Source organism: Acyrthosiphon pisum, chromosome A3 (genome assembly GCF_005508785.2).
Source record: "Acyrthosiphon pisum isolate AL4f chromosome A3, pea_aphid_22Mar2018_4r6ur, whole genome shotgun sequence".
In the NCBI taxonomy this organism is placed as follows: domain Eukaryota; kingdom Metazoa; phylum Arthropoda; class Insecta; order Hemiptera; family Aphididae; genus Acyrthosiphon; species Acyrthosiphon pisum.
The window spans coordinates 31,734,038-31,747,581 of NC_042496.1; the positions used below are offsets into that span (position 1 = coordinate 31,734,038).

Here is a 13,544-nt window from a genome sequence, read left to right on the forward strand (position 1 = left end):
TTTTTTTTTCTATAAATATCAATAAAGTTTTATCTGTTGGGCCAAAAAGTGTAAAAATTTAATACAAAGCTCCTGATATATTGTTACAAAATCAATTGAAAAATATTAAAAATACATAAGCACAATTTTTTTTTATAAGTATTTAAAGTTCGATTTTTGACAAAATTTATCAAATTTTAATTTTAAAAATTATTTTGTAGTTAAAAATTTATGAAATGTTCAATTTTTGTATCTAAGAATTGAAAATTTAAAACAAGATTCCACGTAAGTAATTAATTCTGTTAAAAAAAATCTAAAAAATACATTTACACAGTTTATTATTATAGTCATTTTAAGTACAAATTTGGACGAAATTACATATTAAAACCCTTGGATAACTATTTTAGGTATTTTGTTGTGATTGTATAATATTATTCTTGGGTATACTTGAAACTTCTAAAGTATGCTATTATAATATATCTATGATAGTATCACGGTTTGTTGTTGACGTATAACGCGTTATAAGTACCTAATAGATATTATATGATTAATTTGGAATTTATTATAGGTACCTATTATAGGTCAATTGTTTTTAAATACTTACTATAGACTATAATATAATATTATGTCTTATACCTAGACTGACATACCGTCTCCGCTCAGAATCGTTTTTCTTATACAATGATATTATATCATTGAATTCAAATTTAATACCATCCATTATACAGTGACCCACTTGTAACCTACTGTACAGCAGAGCGAAATCCACTTACCCACCTTTTTATGTTTGGCAGTTTTATAAAGCATTAGTAAAACTAAATAAGGCATTAAAATTGTCAACAGATATTAAATCAATACATGATCCAACTTGAGATTTAAAAACCACAATTATTGAAAAATACATTTTTTTCAAAATTATATATAACTACTAAAATCTGGTAACAGATCTTAGTCTAACTGGATCTTACTGAGATAACTCGTTTGGATATTCATGGTTATCTACAATCCATGGAGATTGAAATATCTTAGATATTTATTATAATCTATAGTAATATATTTATAGTAGGTTTCAATATTAAGTGAGAGTTTAAGTAAAAACTATTAATTATTTTTATTCTTTATATTTGTACATTTGTACAGAAATAACTAAGTAAAATAAATTAAAATTACATGATGATGATTTGAAATCACATACATTTTAATGGTACTAATCCTAAAATTTTCATTCCAGCACTTAGTGTTTCTCTAGCTCTGTAAAATAACAAAATTCTCTGCTGAGCAATTGTACTGCTAGAATTTTTAACATTTAAAACTTTTAAGGCTTTGTTGATGCAATTGGATAATCGAAATAAATAGTTAACTAAAATACATGCTTCTAATTCTTGATTAGTTTCAGTTAATACATCTTCAAATCTGAAAAAAACAAATTTATATTATATTTTTATTATTATACAATTTTATTACAGGCAGTTATGTAAAATGGTATAAACTTTAATTTGTAATAATCAGGGCTAGTAAGTTCATGCCCTAAAAAATGCTTAAATAAGCATGCATTTATGCACTCAAAAATATTGCATTCGAATATGCTTTAAAAAGTTAAAAAATATGCATTTATATGCACTTAAAAATATTTACTTAAAAAAATCATAAATAATTTTTGAAATAACATGAATAATCCATTCATTTTTTTTTGTAGTTATATTTTATTTATCTATGTAACAATTAAAAAAATAGATTATAAACGATCACATTTTTTTTTGTCAAATATTGATTTTTTCATTGTATTTCCATAAAAAATGCATATTGATATAATAATATTAATAGGAATATCAAAATCATGTATAATATGCCCGATAAAATAGAAATATGCATAAATATGCCAAATAGGCAAAAAACCTCTAAATATGCAAAAACATGCAAAATAAGACTTCACATATAATATATTATAACCGTGATACCTTGAAATGGATTTCTATGTCATCTAGCATTAAATGCAACTTAGCAAGATTTATATGCAAATTCATGAAATTACGAGCCCTGGTAATAATTTTCAATAAACTTCTATTTAAGGAGATTAGAAAGGGTGGTTGACTATTTTTTGTCTATTTTATATCCAATATATTAATTCTATTTTGTCAATTCATAAGATTAATAAAATATGCAGATTTTAGTTTTTTATGAGACTTACTTGAGATCTACTATCTTAAATCCTACATTTTTGATTTTTTCATTATAAGTCTCGAACAAATAAATTAAAACAATAGGAACATTATTCAATTGCTACATTCAACTTATGTTTAATTTGAGTCATGAAAATGAAAAAAAAAATTCAACATCACGTAGACTTTTGACAAAAATTGTAACCATCAGTAATTATTTTCAGAATCTACATCATATCAATAAACCGATAAACATATTGAAAATATAATACTAAATTACAAATGTTACTACACATAATAATGAGATCCTTATTTATATTGTTAAAAATAACTTACCGACATATTTCTAAAATTAAGTCCAATGCGACAGTTTCAGTAAAGCATTCTGCAATAACTTCATCTGGTAAGGTTATATTGCAATTAACTTCTTCTAAACTTAGTAAACGGCAATGGGTATATTGAAGTTTAATGCCAGTATCTCCATTTACCTAAAAGTAAATAAATAAGATATAGGTACTCAGTACTTCTTTATTTGATGTAATTATTATTGTCAATGATATATTGTAAAAGATTATAATATTTCACAAACATACATGCTTAAAATAACCGATTAAATATTGAATAAATGAATCAATAACTTAAATCAAACTTAGACAGTTAAATCAAATAAAAATTAAAAATAGGTACCTGTAATGCTGACTCCCAAGAAAAATTGTAATCTTTTTTCCGTTTTTGTTTTAAATCATTTATTACTATAGCAGATATTCCTAATACATCAGCTACTTCATTATCGTCCATTGAATTAATTTTTGTAGCTGAAAATAATTAAAATAAATAAGGGATGATAACAATAATAATAATAACAATAATAATAATAATAATAATAATAAAGCATTATTATAAGGGTTCGAGACTCATTGCAATAACATTATTTTAAACATGCATTAAAATTACAAAAAATATTCTATAATATATAGGTAACAAAACCGGAAAAACGGGAAGAAAATAAAATGTTTGTGAATGTACCCTAATATTATAATAATAATGTTTAAATGCTTAAATGTGTTGTATATAATGACTTTTTTTGTAAAATGTAATAAAATATGGATAGATATGCAAAGTTAATTTTTGTATTCAATTTCAACGTTTAAAAGAATTAATTTATATCTTATTTAGAATATTTTACAATTATCACAGGAAAACATACATTTGTATAAATAAACAAATGCAGCTTGTCTCAAACCCTAATTATTATTGATAGGTACCAACTTTCAGAATATTTTCTTTTTAGAACCATAGTGGATTTTGCCTGATTTAGAAGTTGATCTAATAATATTCCCTGGCCTTTCCTTGAGCTCATACCATGTATTCTTCCAAATGGAATGTGATGCACATTTATATTTGAATTAATTTGTGCAATTAAGGATTTCAGTAAGTAAAAATGTTTGCTTTGAGTATTATCAACAACATAAAATAAATCTTCAGAACCATAATATTTGTGGCGTCTGAGAGCTGCAGCGATATCTCGTGTTATGTATAATGTAGAATTATCATTTTTTAAAATAGTGGTTTCTTGATTATTAGAAAGCACAACAGTAGATCCGTCTTCTTTAACTTTTAATAAACCAATTTTACTGAGCTGTTTTAGAACATCTTGAATTTTCTCCTTTGAATATTTTGATTCCCAATCATATTCATCGAAGACTATTCCCAGTCTCTTATAAATAACTTCTAATTCATTGATAGTGATGGATCTAAATTCATTCCATAGGGTATTGATATCAGAAGTAGAATTACCACATTCTAAATCATTGAATATAGATTTAGCTTTGTCATGAATGCTCGAATCGTTTTTTGCCATTTGATTAGCTAGTATGTATGCGTTGTGCAAAGATTCTATTGTCATATTGTTTTTAGATATATCTGGTTTCATTTGTTCTAATCCTAGTAGAGTATAACCAAACTGAGGTCCCCAGTCACCCAAATAGTTAATACGTACAACACGGCCATCAATAAAATTTCTTAAGTTAGAGATGAAGTTTCCAATAATTGTTGAACGTAAATGACCAACATGAAATGGTTTTGCAATGTTTGGAGAACTGCAATGATTGAAAAGTGCGTTAATTTTACAAAGTGATCAGTGATTGAAAAGTAATTATATTTTAAATACACATGGTGTACTAAACTTACCAATTACCTAAAGTCAATGATGCAAGGTTTAGAATTCTGCACACAATGTTGACGAGTTATACCAATATTGTTTTTAAGTATGTTGTTTATAAAATCATATTTATCTAAATGTATTATCACATAATAAGGATTTAATTGAGAAGTTGTTATTTCGTGACTTGGTATTTTAAAATCTTTTAATGAATTTGTTCCAAAATGTTTTTGAAGAATATTAAGAGGCATATGCAAACCAATATCGTTCATAGAATTTCCTTTTCCTATTTTCAGATTAGCAATGAAATCATTTACTACATCAGCTGAATTTTTATTAATTGCACAGGCAACCTGAAACATTTTAAAATCAACATTTAATCACCAAAATACCTAACAAACTCATTAAAATTATCACATTATTTTTAAATTTATTAAATTAGTTGTTTTAACAAATTTTTGTATTTACAATAGTTTTAACAATTACAAGTTAATGTTTTCTTTGAAACTTTTAACTGTACTGGTCACGGCTTTTTTTGGTCAAAAACATATTGGTTAAATTTGAATTTGACAGTACTTAGATTTTCCAATGATATAGATAGTTACAAAATTAAAATAAATATTAAATAATACAGACTATGTAGATTGTAGATAGATAATATAGTGTTATATTATTTCTATTGCTTAATAAACAGATTTGGAATATACTTTTATTTAAATATTAATTATTCTAAATGTACATTTTTTCCAACAATGATTCATGATTGTATACAATTGATTGATTTTTTATAAATAAAAGAGAAAAAACATTTAGTTGTTACCTCTTCCGCTACATATCTCTTACACAGTCGATAATTGGATCTGGACAAAATAGCTGTCCGAACCATCGTTATGAAGTTTCCGACACGTTAAGTGACTATGTCAGTAAATCGTCTATTGACTATTACTAATTACTATGGCACAATAATGTTTGTCTGAAACTCAAAAATACCAATAAAGATTAGCTACCAGTTGAAGAAATCTACTGACGTAAATAGTAAGTACTGAACTAGTCTGAAGTCGATCTATCAGAAATCCGGAACTCGGGTCTCGGAAGTAGGAAGCGATTTTTTGTTATCAGTCGGGCGGGAGATGAGAGATAACAGTGAAGTTGATTCCGGGGTGGGGAAAACTCGACCATGACCCCGTGTGCGCACGCGCAAACGGTCCTGAAATATTATTTTTGCGCCTGCGAACGGGTGCGAAAGTGTTAAAGCTAAACCCCGCCGCGCCGCAGACCACAGCGGCCAGTGACTAGTGAGACACTGGCACCTAAGTCGCGAACAGGATCTCGTATCGACACCTCCCTAAATAAAACTTTTCGATTTCCGTCCTCTCGTACACGTCCGCTAGTGGGAAACAGGGAAAATAATTATTGTTCGTCCGTTTGCGCCGTACGCAGACGACGGTCCCCGACGATCGCCACCACCACCGCAAAATCTTATTATACGATCTCGTCCACAGATGACGAGGCGGCTGCGATCTACCGGCAAAACAAATCCCACGACGGTCTTATTGAACCGTGATAAGTAGTTCGTGTGCGTGTGCGTGTGTGTTTTTTCATCGCTGTCATTATTATTATTATCAGGAACGTCGGCGACAGGCTACTACTGACTAGCAGACTGAGACGGCAGTGCAGTCCACCACAGACGACGTTAGCTGGGATTTTGAGTCTCCCCTTTAACCGCGCGTAACGGCCGAGGAAAAAAAATCGTATACGTGCAAAATCGTTCGTGAATTCGTTTCCGGGCGTTTGATCAGGTAGATTTTTTCTCGATTACGCTCGTTAAAACCGCCCAGGTATATAGTCCGCCTGGCAGTGCAAAACGACACCAGAGAGTGAAGTAGAAACGAAAACCGCTCACCATCCATACGCGAAGAATCGTCTGCGATGGCCGGTCAAACAATACAAGATAGACTGCTGGCTGCCCGACACAGTTTAGCTGGACAAGGTCTGGCCAAATCCGTGTGCAAGGCCACCACCGAAGAGCTGATCGGACCGAAAAAGAAACACTTGGACTGTGAGTGTATACTTGTTACTAATATTATCGTCGAGATTATTATTATTCATTATCTAACATAAACTACAAATCGAAATTGCAAATCATAGGTCGCGTTATACGTAATCGAGTGCAATACAACTTAAATATTGCCTAATTTTCCGAAAACTATATTATATATTTATACAAGGATACATATTGTGTGTTGTAGTAGTAGCCACTAGGTCTTTTGGTAATGATAGCACAATGTTCTTTTAATGATTTTTAAATCTGTATTATTATATTATTTCACTCTAAAATGCTGAGATATAACTAGAATATTATTGATGTATTATTGGTGTCATATAATATGAAATAATATGTAGTTATTAGGTTGATAGTGTTGATACATGATTTATGAAAGAAACATGGTTACTAACATGTTTAAAATGTTGTATTTTGTAAAAACACAAGGTTATTATTTAAGATATAGCTATGCATAACTTGGTTGAATTGTTTAAATAAGTTATGTTGAGTTAGTTTAAAAATATACCTTTTATATTATGTCTATTACTTAAAAATATTGTCGGAATGTCCATAATTTAACCCGAATCGATATCTGAGCATATTTTAGTAAAATTTCAATAGATAGGTAGGTACCTACACTATTCTTCATAATAATCTCGATAATAACTATGTTTTATGCTCAGGTTTATGTGAAAAATAGATAAGCGTCATTAGCTTTTTCAACATATATTACGTAAGTAGGAATATGGCCATGTAAGTACCCATTAAATTTGCTAGACACTCTAAACATTTATTTTGGTATTAACGGGGGTATTAAACTAATTATAAACTTTTTATCAATAAATAATGTATCTATTATAAATATATTATGATTTATTTACAATAAACTTGGTATTTAAATAAATAATAAATCTGTGTCTATAATTTATATTTTTTTCAGTTTTTACTACAATAACAGTGGGTAGGTACCCAATTCTAACAAAGTAAAAACCAATTAAATTATAATTTTTATTAGGTAGCTATTTAAACTTATACTTTTTTGTATAGATATTTAAAATTCTGCTAAACATCCTAAATGTGGATACCTAACCTTCGAGATCACCTTCCTATGAAAAAAATTTAAAAAGTTCAATAAATTTTATCTACATAACTTAAATAGGTCTAGGGCCCACATATACATTAATTATTTAATTATTTAATTTAGCTGAATCAAAACATGTTTTAATGTTTTATTGGCCATGGCCTTCAGTTTTTGATTGGGGGGGGGGGGGGCTGATCCCAAAATGTACAAAATATTGTCATATTGACAGATTGTCTTTTGCTCGGTCTTTTGTGCATGTGTTGATGTGTAATTTAGTCATAAATTAAATATACCTTTATAATATTGTTCAATTGACTGAATTAAAATAATAAAATATATGTTGTTATATTGTTATTTGTGTGAGTAAGTAAATTTATATACAAAATACTGAAAATTGAAATGTGTGCACCGTAGTTTGGAATGACTTTGATAATGGGAGGTAAGATTGATTTGATTATTAATTTAGTCTTGTAGTGTGGTTACAATGTTTATATAATAATTATTACAATTATCAGTATTTATAAAGGTCCCCATGCACTGCAGTGGTGGGGGATGAATTGCTGCAAGACACATTTCACAGCGGGGGTAAAGCCAAGGCAATAGAATTGAACGCTACCGCTGCAGTGTGTGGGGACTTTAAGTGATTAGCTTGTGATAATATTACCTAATCATTGATACAAGCATGTTTTTGAAATTCATCGATCTGTTTTATCACATTTACTGACGAGCGTGTTAGTCTTTACCATTTCTTTTAGCCGCAAAAATATCACCTCCAAGGAAATAAATCACTATATAATTAGTTTATTGTTGATGTGGTCCAAATGATACACCTGCAGAGAATAAATCTGAATTATCGTTAAAATTTAAAAAATATATCTATTTAGTATGATAGTAATATGTATCTTGGGGTGAGATTGATAGGTATGATGGGGTGATTTTGGCTATAAGTATTATTTATTACCTATAAGTGCTGGAATATTGCAGTAATAGGTCCAATTCATAAAAAAAATGACCCACAAAATATATGAAATAATTATAGAGAAATATCCTTGCTAAACGTGGCCTACAAAGTATTGTCCTATTGCACATTAGACAGAATTAAGCCAATAGCTGAAGAGATTCTGAGAAATTACCAAAGGGGTTTCAGACCCAACAGGTCAACAATAGATCAAATCTTCAAGGCTGATCTTGGAAAAATCGTAGGAATTCAATAAAAGTGTATATTATTTGTGGATTACAAAAAAGCCTACAATTCTGTCCATAGACAAAGCATTTTTAGCATGTTAAAAGAATTCAATTTCCCTAACAAATTAATTGAGGCCAACCTGAAAAATACGGACATTAAGATAAAGGTAGCATTTGAAGTGTCAGGCCCAGCTAAATTTAATACGGGCCTTGGACAAGGAGATGCACTGTCACCAATGTTGTTTAACTTAATATTAGAAAAAGTAATTAGATATACAAATAGTAACAACAAAGTAGCATTGGGAAAGTCAAACATAAATATCTTAGCTTATGCGGATGATATAGCAATATTAGGCGATACTGAAGATGTGGTAAAATGAGTATGTAGGAAACTCATGATGATGGTAGGGAGGGTAGAACTGAATATAAATGATGAGAAAACGGAGTACACAATGATAAGTTTCCAGAGAGAATGTCGGGGAGGACAATTTTGAATGTTGACGGATATATTACCTTCATTCTAACTCCTAGATAATTTGTGTAATGTTCAGAAGGATTAGCTACCTATCATTATTAGTTTATCTATTCAGTTTTTTTAACTGAAGTTTATTTTGGTTTATTTTATTTTAGGTTTATTTTAGTATAGTCTATACTTTAAAGTGCATGTAAAAGATGATAATATTGTAGCCAACATGCTGATCTGATAAATAGGTAAATTACCTAATCTGAAATGCTGAAATTGTGGTTATTGATTTGATTTTAACCCAAAGCATCCTCCAATTATATTTCATAATATAATAGTACTAATTGTCAATAGAGGTAATAATTTAACTAATCAGTTAGAAAACAATTATGAAAAAAATTTTAAAAATATATCCAATCTTAGGATTTATGGAAAACCATTTATAAGGACTATTCTCCTTAATATAAACATTTTAATAACTAAGAAACTTCACATTCGAATTTGGAATTATAGATACCTACATCAAAATTAGTCAATAAATAATTTACAGTAAAAGGGGGGAGGCTCATTTGAAAAACAGAAGTTTGAATCGCCACAGGGCACTCCTTAAGTAGTACAAAAGAATTCAAGAATTTGAAAACATGATAATAATAATTATCTTTGAGTATATTTTAAAATTACAAAAATCTGAATTTAAATGAATTCATTATTAAACGAAAAAAGGGTAACCATACCGCGCATTGATTACATTTATGTGAATTTTTCTTACGCTACGCTTTTCTTAGGATCAGAGTCTACTAACCTTGTGTCTTGTTCTATAAATTACATTTTTGTTTATCGTAGACTTCAATAATTTGGAAACAACATTTATTTACATGGCGACCTTTTTTTTTTCGATTATTTTTAATTAACTTAACCTAACTTAAGTACCTATAAATTAACGATTTAAGAACGATGTTGCAAAATATAATTTTTTGTTGCCTTCTTCATTCTTATAACCTTCTGAAGTTCGTGAATTTCTGTTTATTACGGATATGTTTATATGCGATACATTTACCATGCATATCATGAATTTTGATTTTTTTTTTAGGAACTTAATTATATATTTGAACAAGTTAAGATCGACGATGGATTCAGAATTTTTTGCTAGTACTTAGTTTTGAAAATTGAAGTATCAACGTTTTTAATATCCCGGTTTTCCTTTTGTTTTTCGTATACGCCAGTTAAAGTATGATAAAGGGGGATTGGATGAGTTTCTAGATTAGACTAGACTATTCGAGTCTAGTCGTCTAGACCTAAACTCGAGCCTAAACTAATATTATATCGGTAACCTAACTTATAGCTTGACAAGTAGTAGACTAGCCCAAACAACAAACTGATGGTACCATCATTTTTAACTCGTTAATATATATAAGTTCTTAAAACATGATTCGAAAAAAAATTGTTAGGTTCGTCATAATTTGTATGACATTAATAATCAATAATGTTTTTTTTAATTTTGATTATTAGTTTAAATATAGATACATATACCTCAGACATAATTATAGTATCAGATCTTTCTATAACCACGGAAGTGGGCTAATTTTAATACATGTATATTCTTGGTAGCAGTCAACCTCTGGGCGCTGGTACCACCATTATATATTGCTATTTAACGAAGTAATAATTAATAAAATACTTTGATCCTTCAAAGTTCATGAATTCATTGACATTTAAGTGAATTCGACTGTATTTAATAATAATTAACCTTATGATATATAATATGTATACAATAAAATATAAACCAAATGCTTTACAACTTTGTTTTTAGCTGCAAATTAAAGAAAATAATGTATCGTTTAATAAATAATAATATGCATAGGTATCTAGAGGGTAAAACTAAATAGCTTAATCAAGCTATTAAATAAATATCTATTATTAATTTTAAATTAAAATAATTTACATCTCGACATGAAGGTCATTAGCTTCAGATATATTCTATAATTTGTTACCACATAAAGCCACGAAGGTATACATTAATGGATTATGTAAATCTTACCTATTTCATTAAATTTGAATACAAGTACAGGCATAGTGATAGTATTCTGAAAATTGTTTAATTACCGTTAATAAACATAAGGTTTACGAGTAACTATAACGAGTGTCGACTATGAATCAAAATAATTTCATAAATTGATTTTTGTAAGATTATTGAATTGAGTTGGCTTCGCAACAACATGCTGTTGGGTCATGTGGGTTGGCTTAAAATTGCTGTGACAATTAAAATGTTTAATTACAAATACAAAATGACAAACCGAAACAATTGTAAATAAATAGTTAAAAATAAAATAAAAAAATAAAATAAAAATAAATATTGTGCATTTAAATATTTGTAAATTACACTTATGTATATACAAATACGAGGTAAGTACCTCTACCTGTATGGTATAAGGGACCCGGTGCCGGTTTTTCAAATTTTCCGCAATTCTATAAAATCTGTAAATTTTATTTTATATTTTAGTTGCCACCAGCTATAGCTATAATAGTACTTTTTCACTATAATCTATTATACTGCTCGATACCTATTTAGGGATACGGAAGCTAATAAATAATTATCATGTCTTATACAACTGTCGGATTTTAATAACAATTTTTTTGTCTGAAATAAGAAGACTTTCTACTGGCTGCATTGACCTCTGATTTTGTTATTTTATTTCAAATAACGGTACCTATAATATAATTTGTAAAAAAAGCTTAAAATTGTATAATTTTTGAAGATATAGGTATAAGCCATAAGATATAAAGTTTGAGATTAAAATATTAAAAACTGAGATAAATGTGGTCTGCAAACTATTACCTTCTATTAGTTAAAAACATTCATTAAATTTGGTTGATCCTACATAAAAGGAGAACGATTTTATACACTTATAAATAAAAAAACTTTATATGGTGAAATAGCATAAATAACACGCATGTCAAAAATATATAAAACGCAATCCTTTAACTTCATTATAGAACCAAGAACTCGTCATAGAACAATATAATAAATCGTTTTAGCTTTTATGTACCTATGTCCCATAACCTATGTTTTTTGTTGAATTAGGAAATGTGAATCTACGCCAAGTATTTAGATTAAACAACTCACAGATAGGTTGGTATAATGATTAACAGTAATAATAATAATATTTAGACTTATGGTTACAACTATATAAACAAGTGACATTCAGCTTAGGTGATCTATAACTACCAATCTACCATAACAACTAACAACAGTTTACATTCTTGGAAATGTATGAAATTTATAACACGTATTCCATATCTATAGATTCTAGAGCTGTACCTACATTTTCATTTAGAAAATTTTTTTTGTATCAATTTTAAATTATTATTTTATTTTAATTATAGACCATTTGTTAATTAAATACAAGACACTTACCTGCTTACAACAATTTAGTCGGTGTATTATCACTATCGTTATTAATTATTATTTATGATTTTCACAGTTTTTGTTATTATTATACTAAATACGTAATATTACGAATTTTTTATACTATTATTACATATGCCGAAGTTGGAAACAAGACTACGGTCTACTAGTAACATATACTGTCTAGTATTCATGTACCTAACTTCTGTGCAAAAAAAAGAAAAACTAAAAGTTAAAATAATGAAAAATTTCAGTCATTCAAAATGTTCAATGTTACTGAAAAATTAAATGAAAAGAAAAATGTTCTAGCTTGCACCTCTAGCCTATACCACATAGACCAATAATTTAAATATCAAGTTATGGTTATCATATTTTTTTAATTAATGGTAAAGTAAAATGTTCTGAAATATTTAGCTAACTTAACTAGCTACCATATTAATAATAACAATATGAATAAATTATAAAATATCCTAGGCTGACAAACCGTCTCCGCTCATGTATCGTTTTTCATATACAATAATAATACCATCTATTACTGTCATACACTCGTAACCTAGTGTACAGCAGAGTGACTTCCACTTACCCGCTTTTTAGACATTTTTATAAATGTCAAGCTTATTAATTATATTTAAAATGAGCATCGAATATTTTCTTTTACATAATCTGGACCGGAATTCGAACTTACCATAATAATATTATAATACACTAATACGTGGAAGACACCAGACTGACCAATAGAAAAATAATACTGTACCTACTTACTTACATTTGCTATAAAGAGTTACTCGATCAGTGCGTTATTATTATAATAAATAAAATGTAATATATTACAGCGGTCGGCGACCCCTAACTATATAATATAAACCTTGTCCCACTGAGTTTTTTGGCGGGGGGGGGGGTGGTTAGAACACATTAAAATAAATTGCGTTAGTTTTAATAATTATTGTAAATATCACAATAGCGCATTTAACCCTGTTCCTGTAGATTCTACATCCTGCCGGACCATAACATGTCGTGGTTAAGCGGCTGAGGTAAATTCTCGATTGTATGGTAAACTTTCCCGATT

General features: G+C 28.6%; 2 protein-coding genes across 11 annotated transcripts in view; one reads left to right on the forward strand and one right to left on the reverse strand.

Moving 5' to 3' along the window:
* The first annotated feature begins 213 nt into the window (after positions 1–213).
* LOC100164083 (phosphatidylinositol-binding clathrin assembly protein LAP) overlaps positions 214–13,544 on the forward strand; it is a 33,452-nt gene continuing 20,121 nt past the window's right edge. For 8 of the 10 annotated variants that reach the window (XM_008183403.3, XM_008183401.3, XM_008183404.3 and 5 more), the window contains exon 1: positions 5,682–6,358. In XM_008183403.3, the coding sequence (XP_008181625.1) occupies positions 6,229–6,358 (130 nt within the window). In that variant the 5' untranslated portion in view covers positions 5,682–6,228. Of the gene's footprint in view, positions 265–5,317; positions 5,335–5,681; positions 6,359–13,544 lie in introns of those variants that run through there. The other 2 variants (XM_008183398.3, XM_029491402.1) reach the window with 2 other exon arrangements.
* Positions 1,140–5,444, reverse strand: LOC100166126 (probable arginine--tRNA ligase, mitochondrial). The gene is made up of 6 exons (XM_001946082.5): positions 5,120–5,444; positions 4,336–4,652; positions 3,408–4,237; positions 2,826–2,953; positions 2,475–2,626; positions 1,140–1,392 (listed from the first exon to the last, which is right to left on the reverse strand). Exons 1-6 carry the CDS (start codon positions 5,183–5,185, stop codon positions 1,167–1,169), a joined length of 1,719 nt encoding a protein of 572 aa, XP_001946117.2. The 5' UTR covers positions 5,186–5,444; the 3' UTR covers positions 1,140–1,166.

Excerpts from the sequence above, each read along its gene's own strand:
- LOC100166126 (XM_001946082.5), bottom strand. The coding sequence starts at position 5,185 with ATGGTTCGGACAGCTATTTTGTCCAGATCCAATTATCGACTGTGTAAG. Across the intron at positions 2,954-3,407 it reads AAAAAGAAAATATTCTGAAA|CTACAAAAATTAATTCAATG; the intron begins GTTGGTACCTAT and ends AATTATTTTCAG. Across the intron at positions 2,627-2,825 it reads CTTGGGAGTCAGCATTACAG|GTAAATGGAGATACTGGCAT; the intron begins GTACCTATTTTT and ends ATTTACTTTTAG.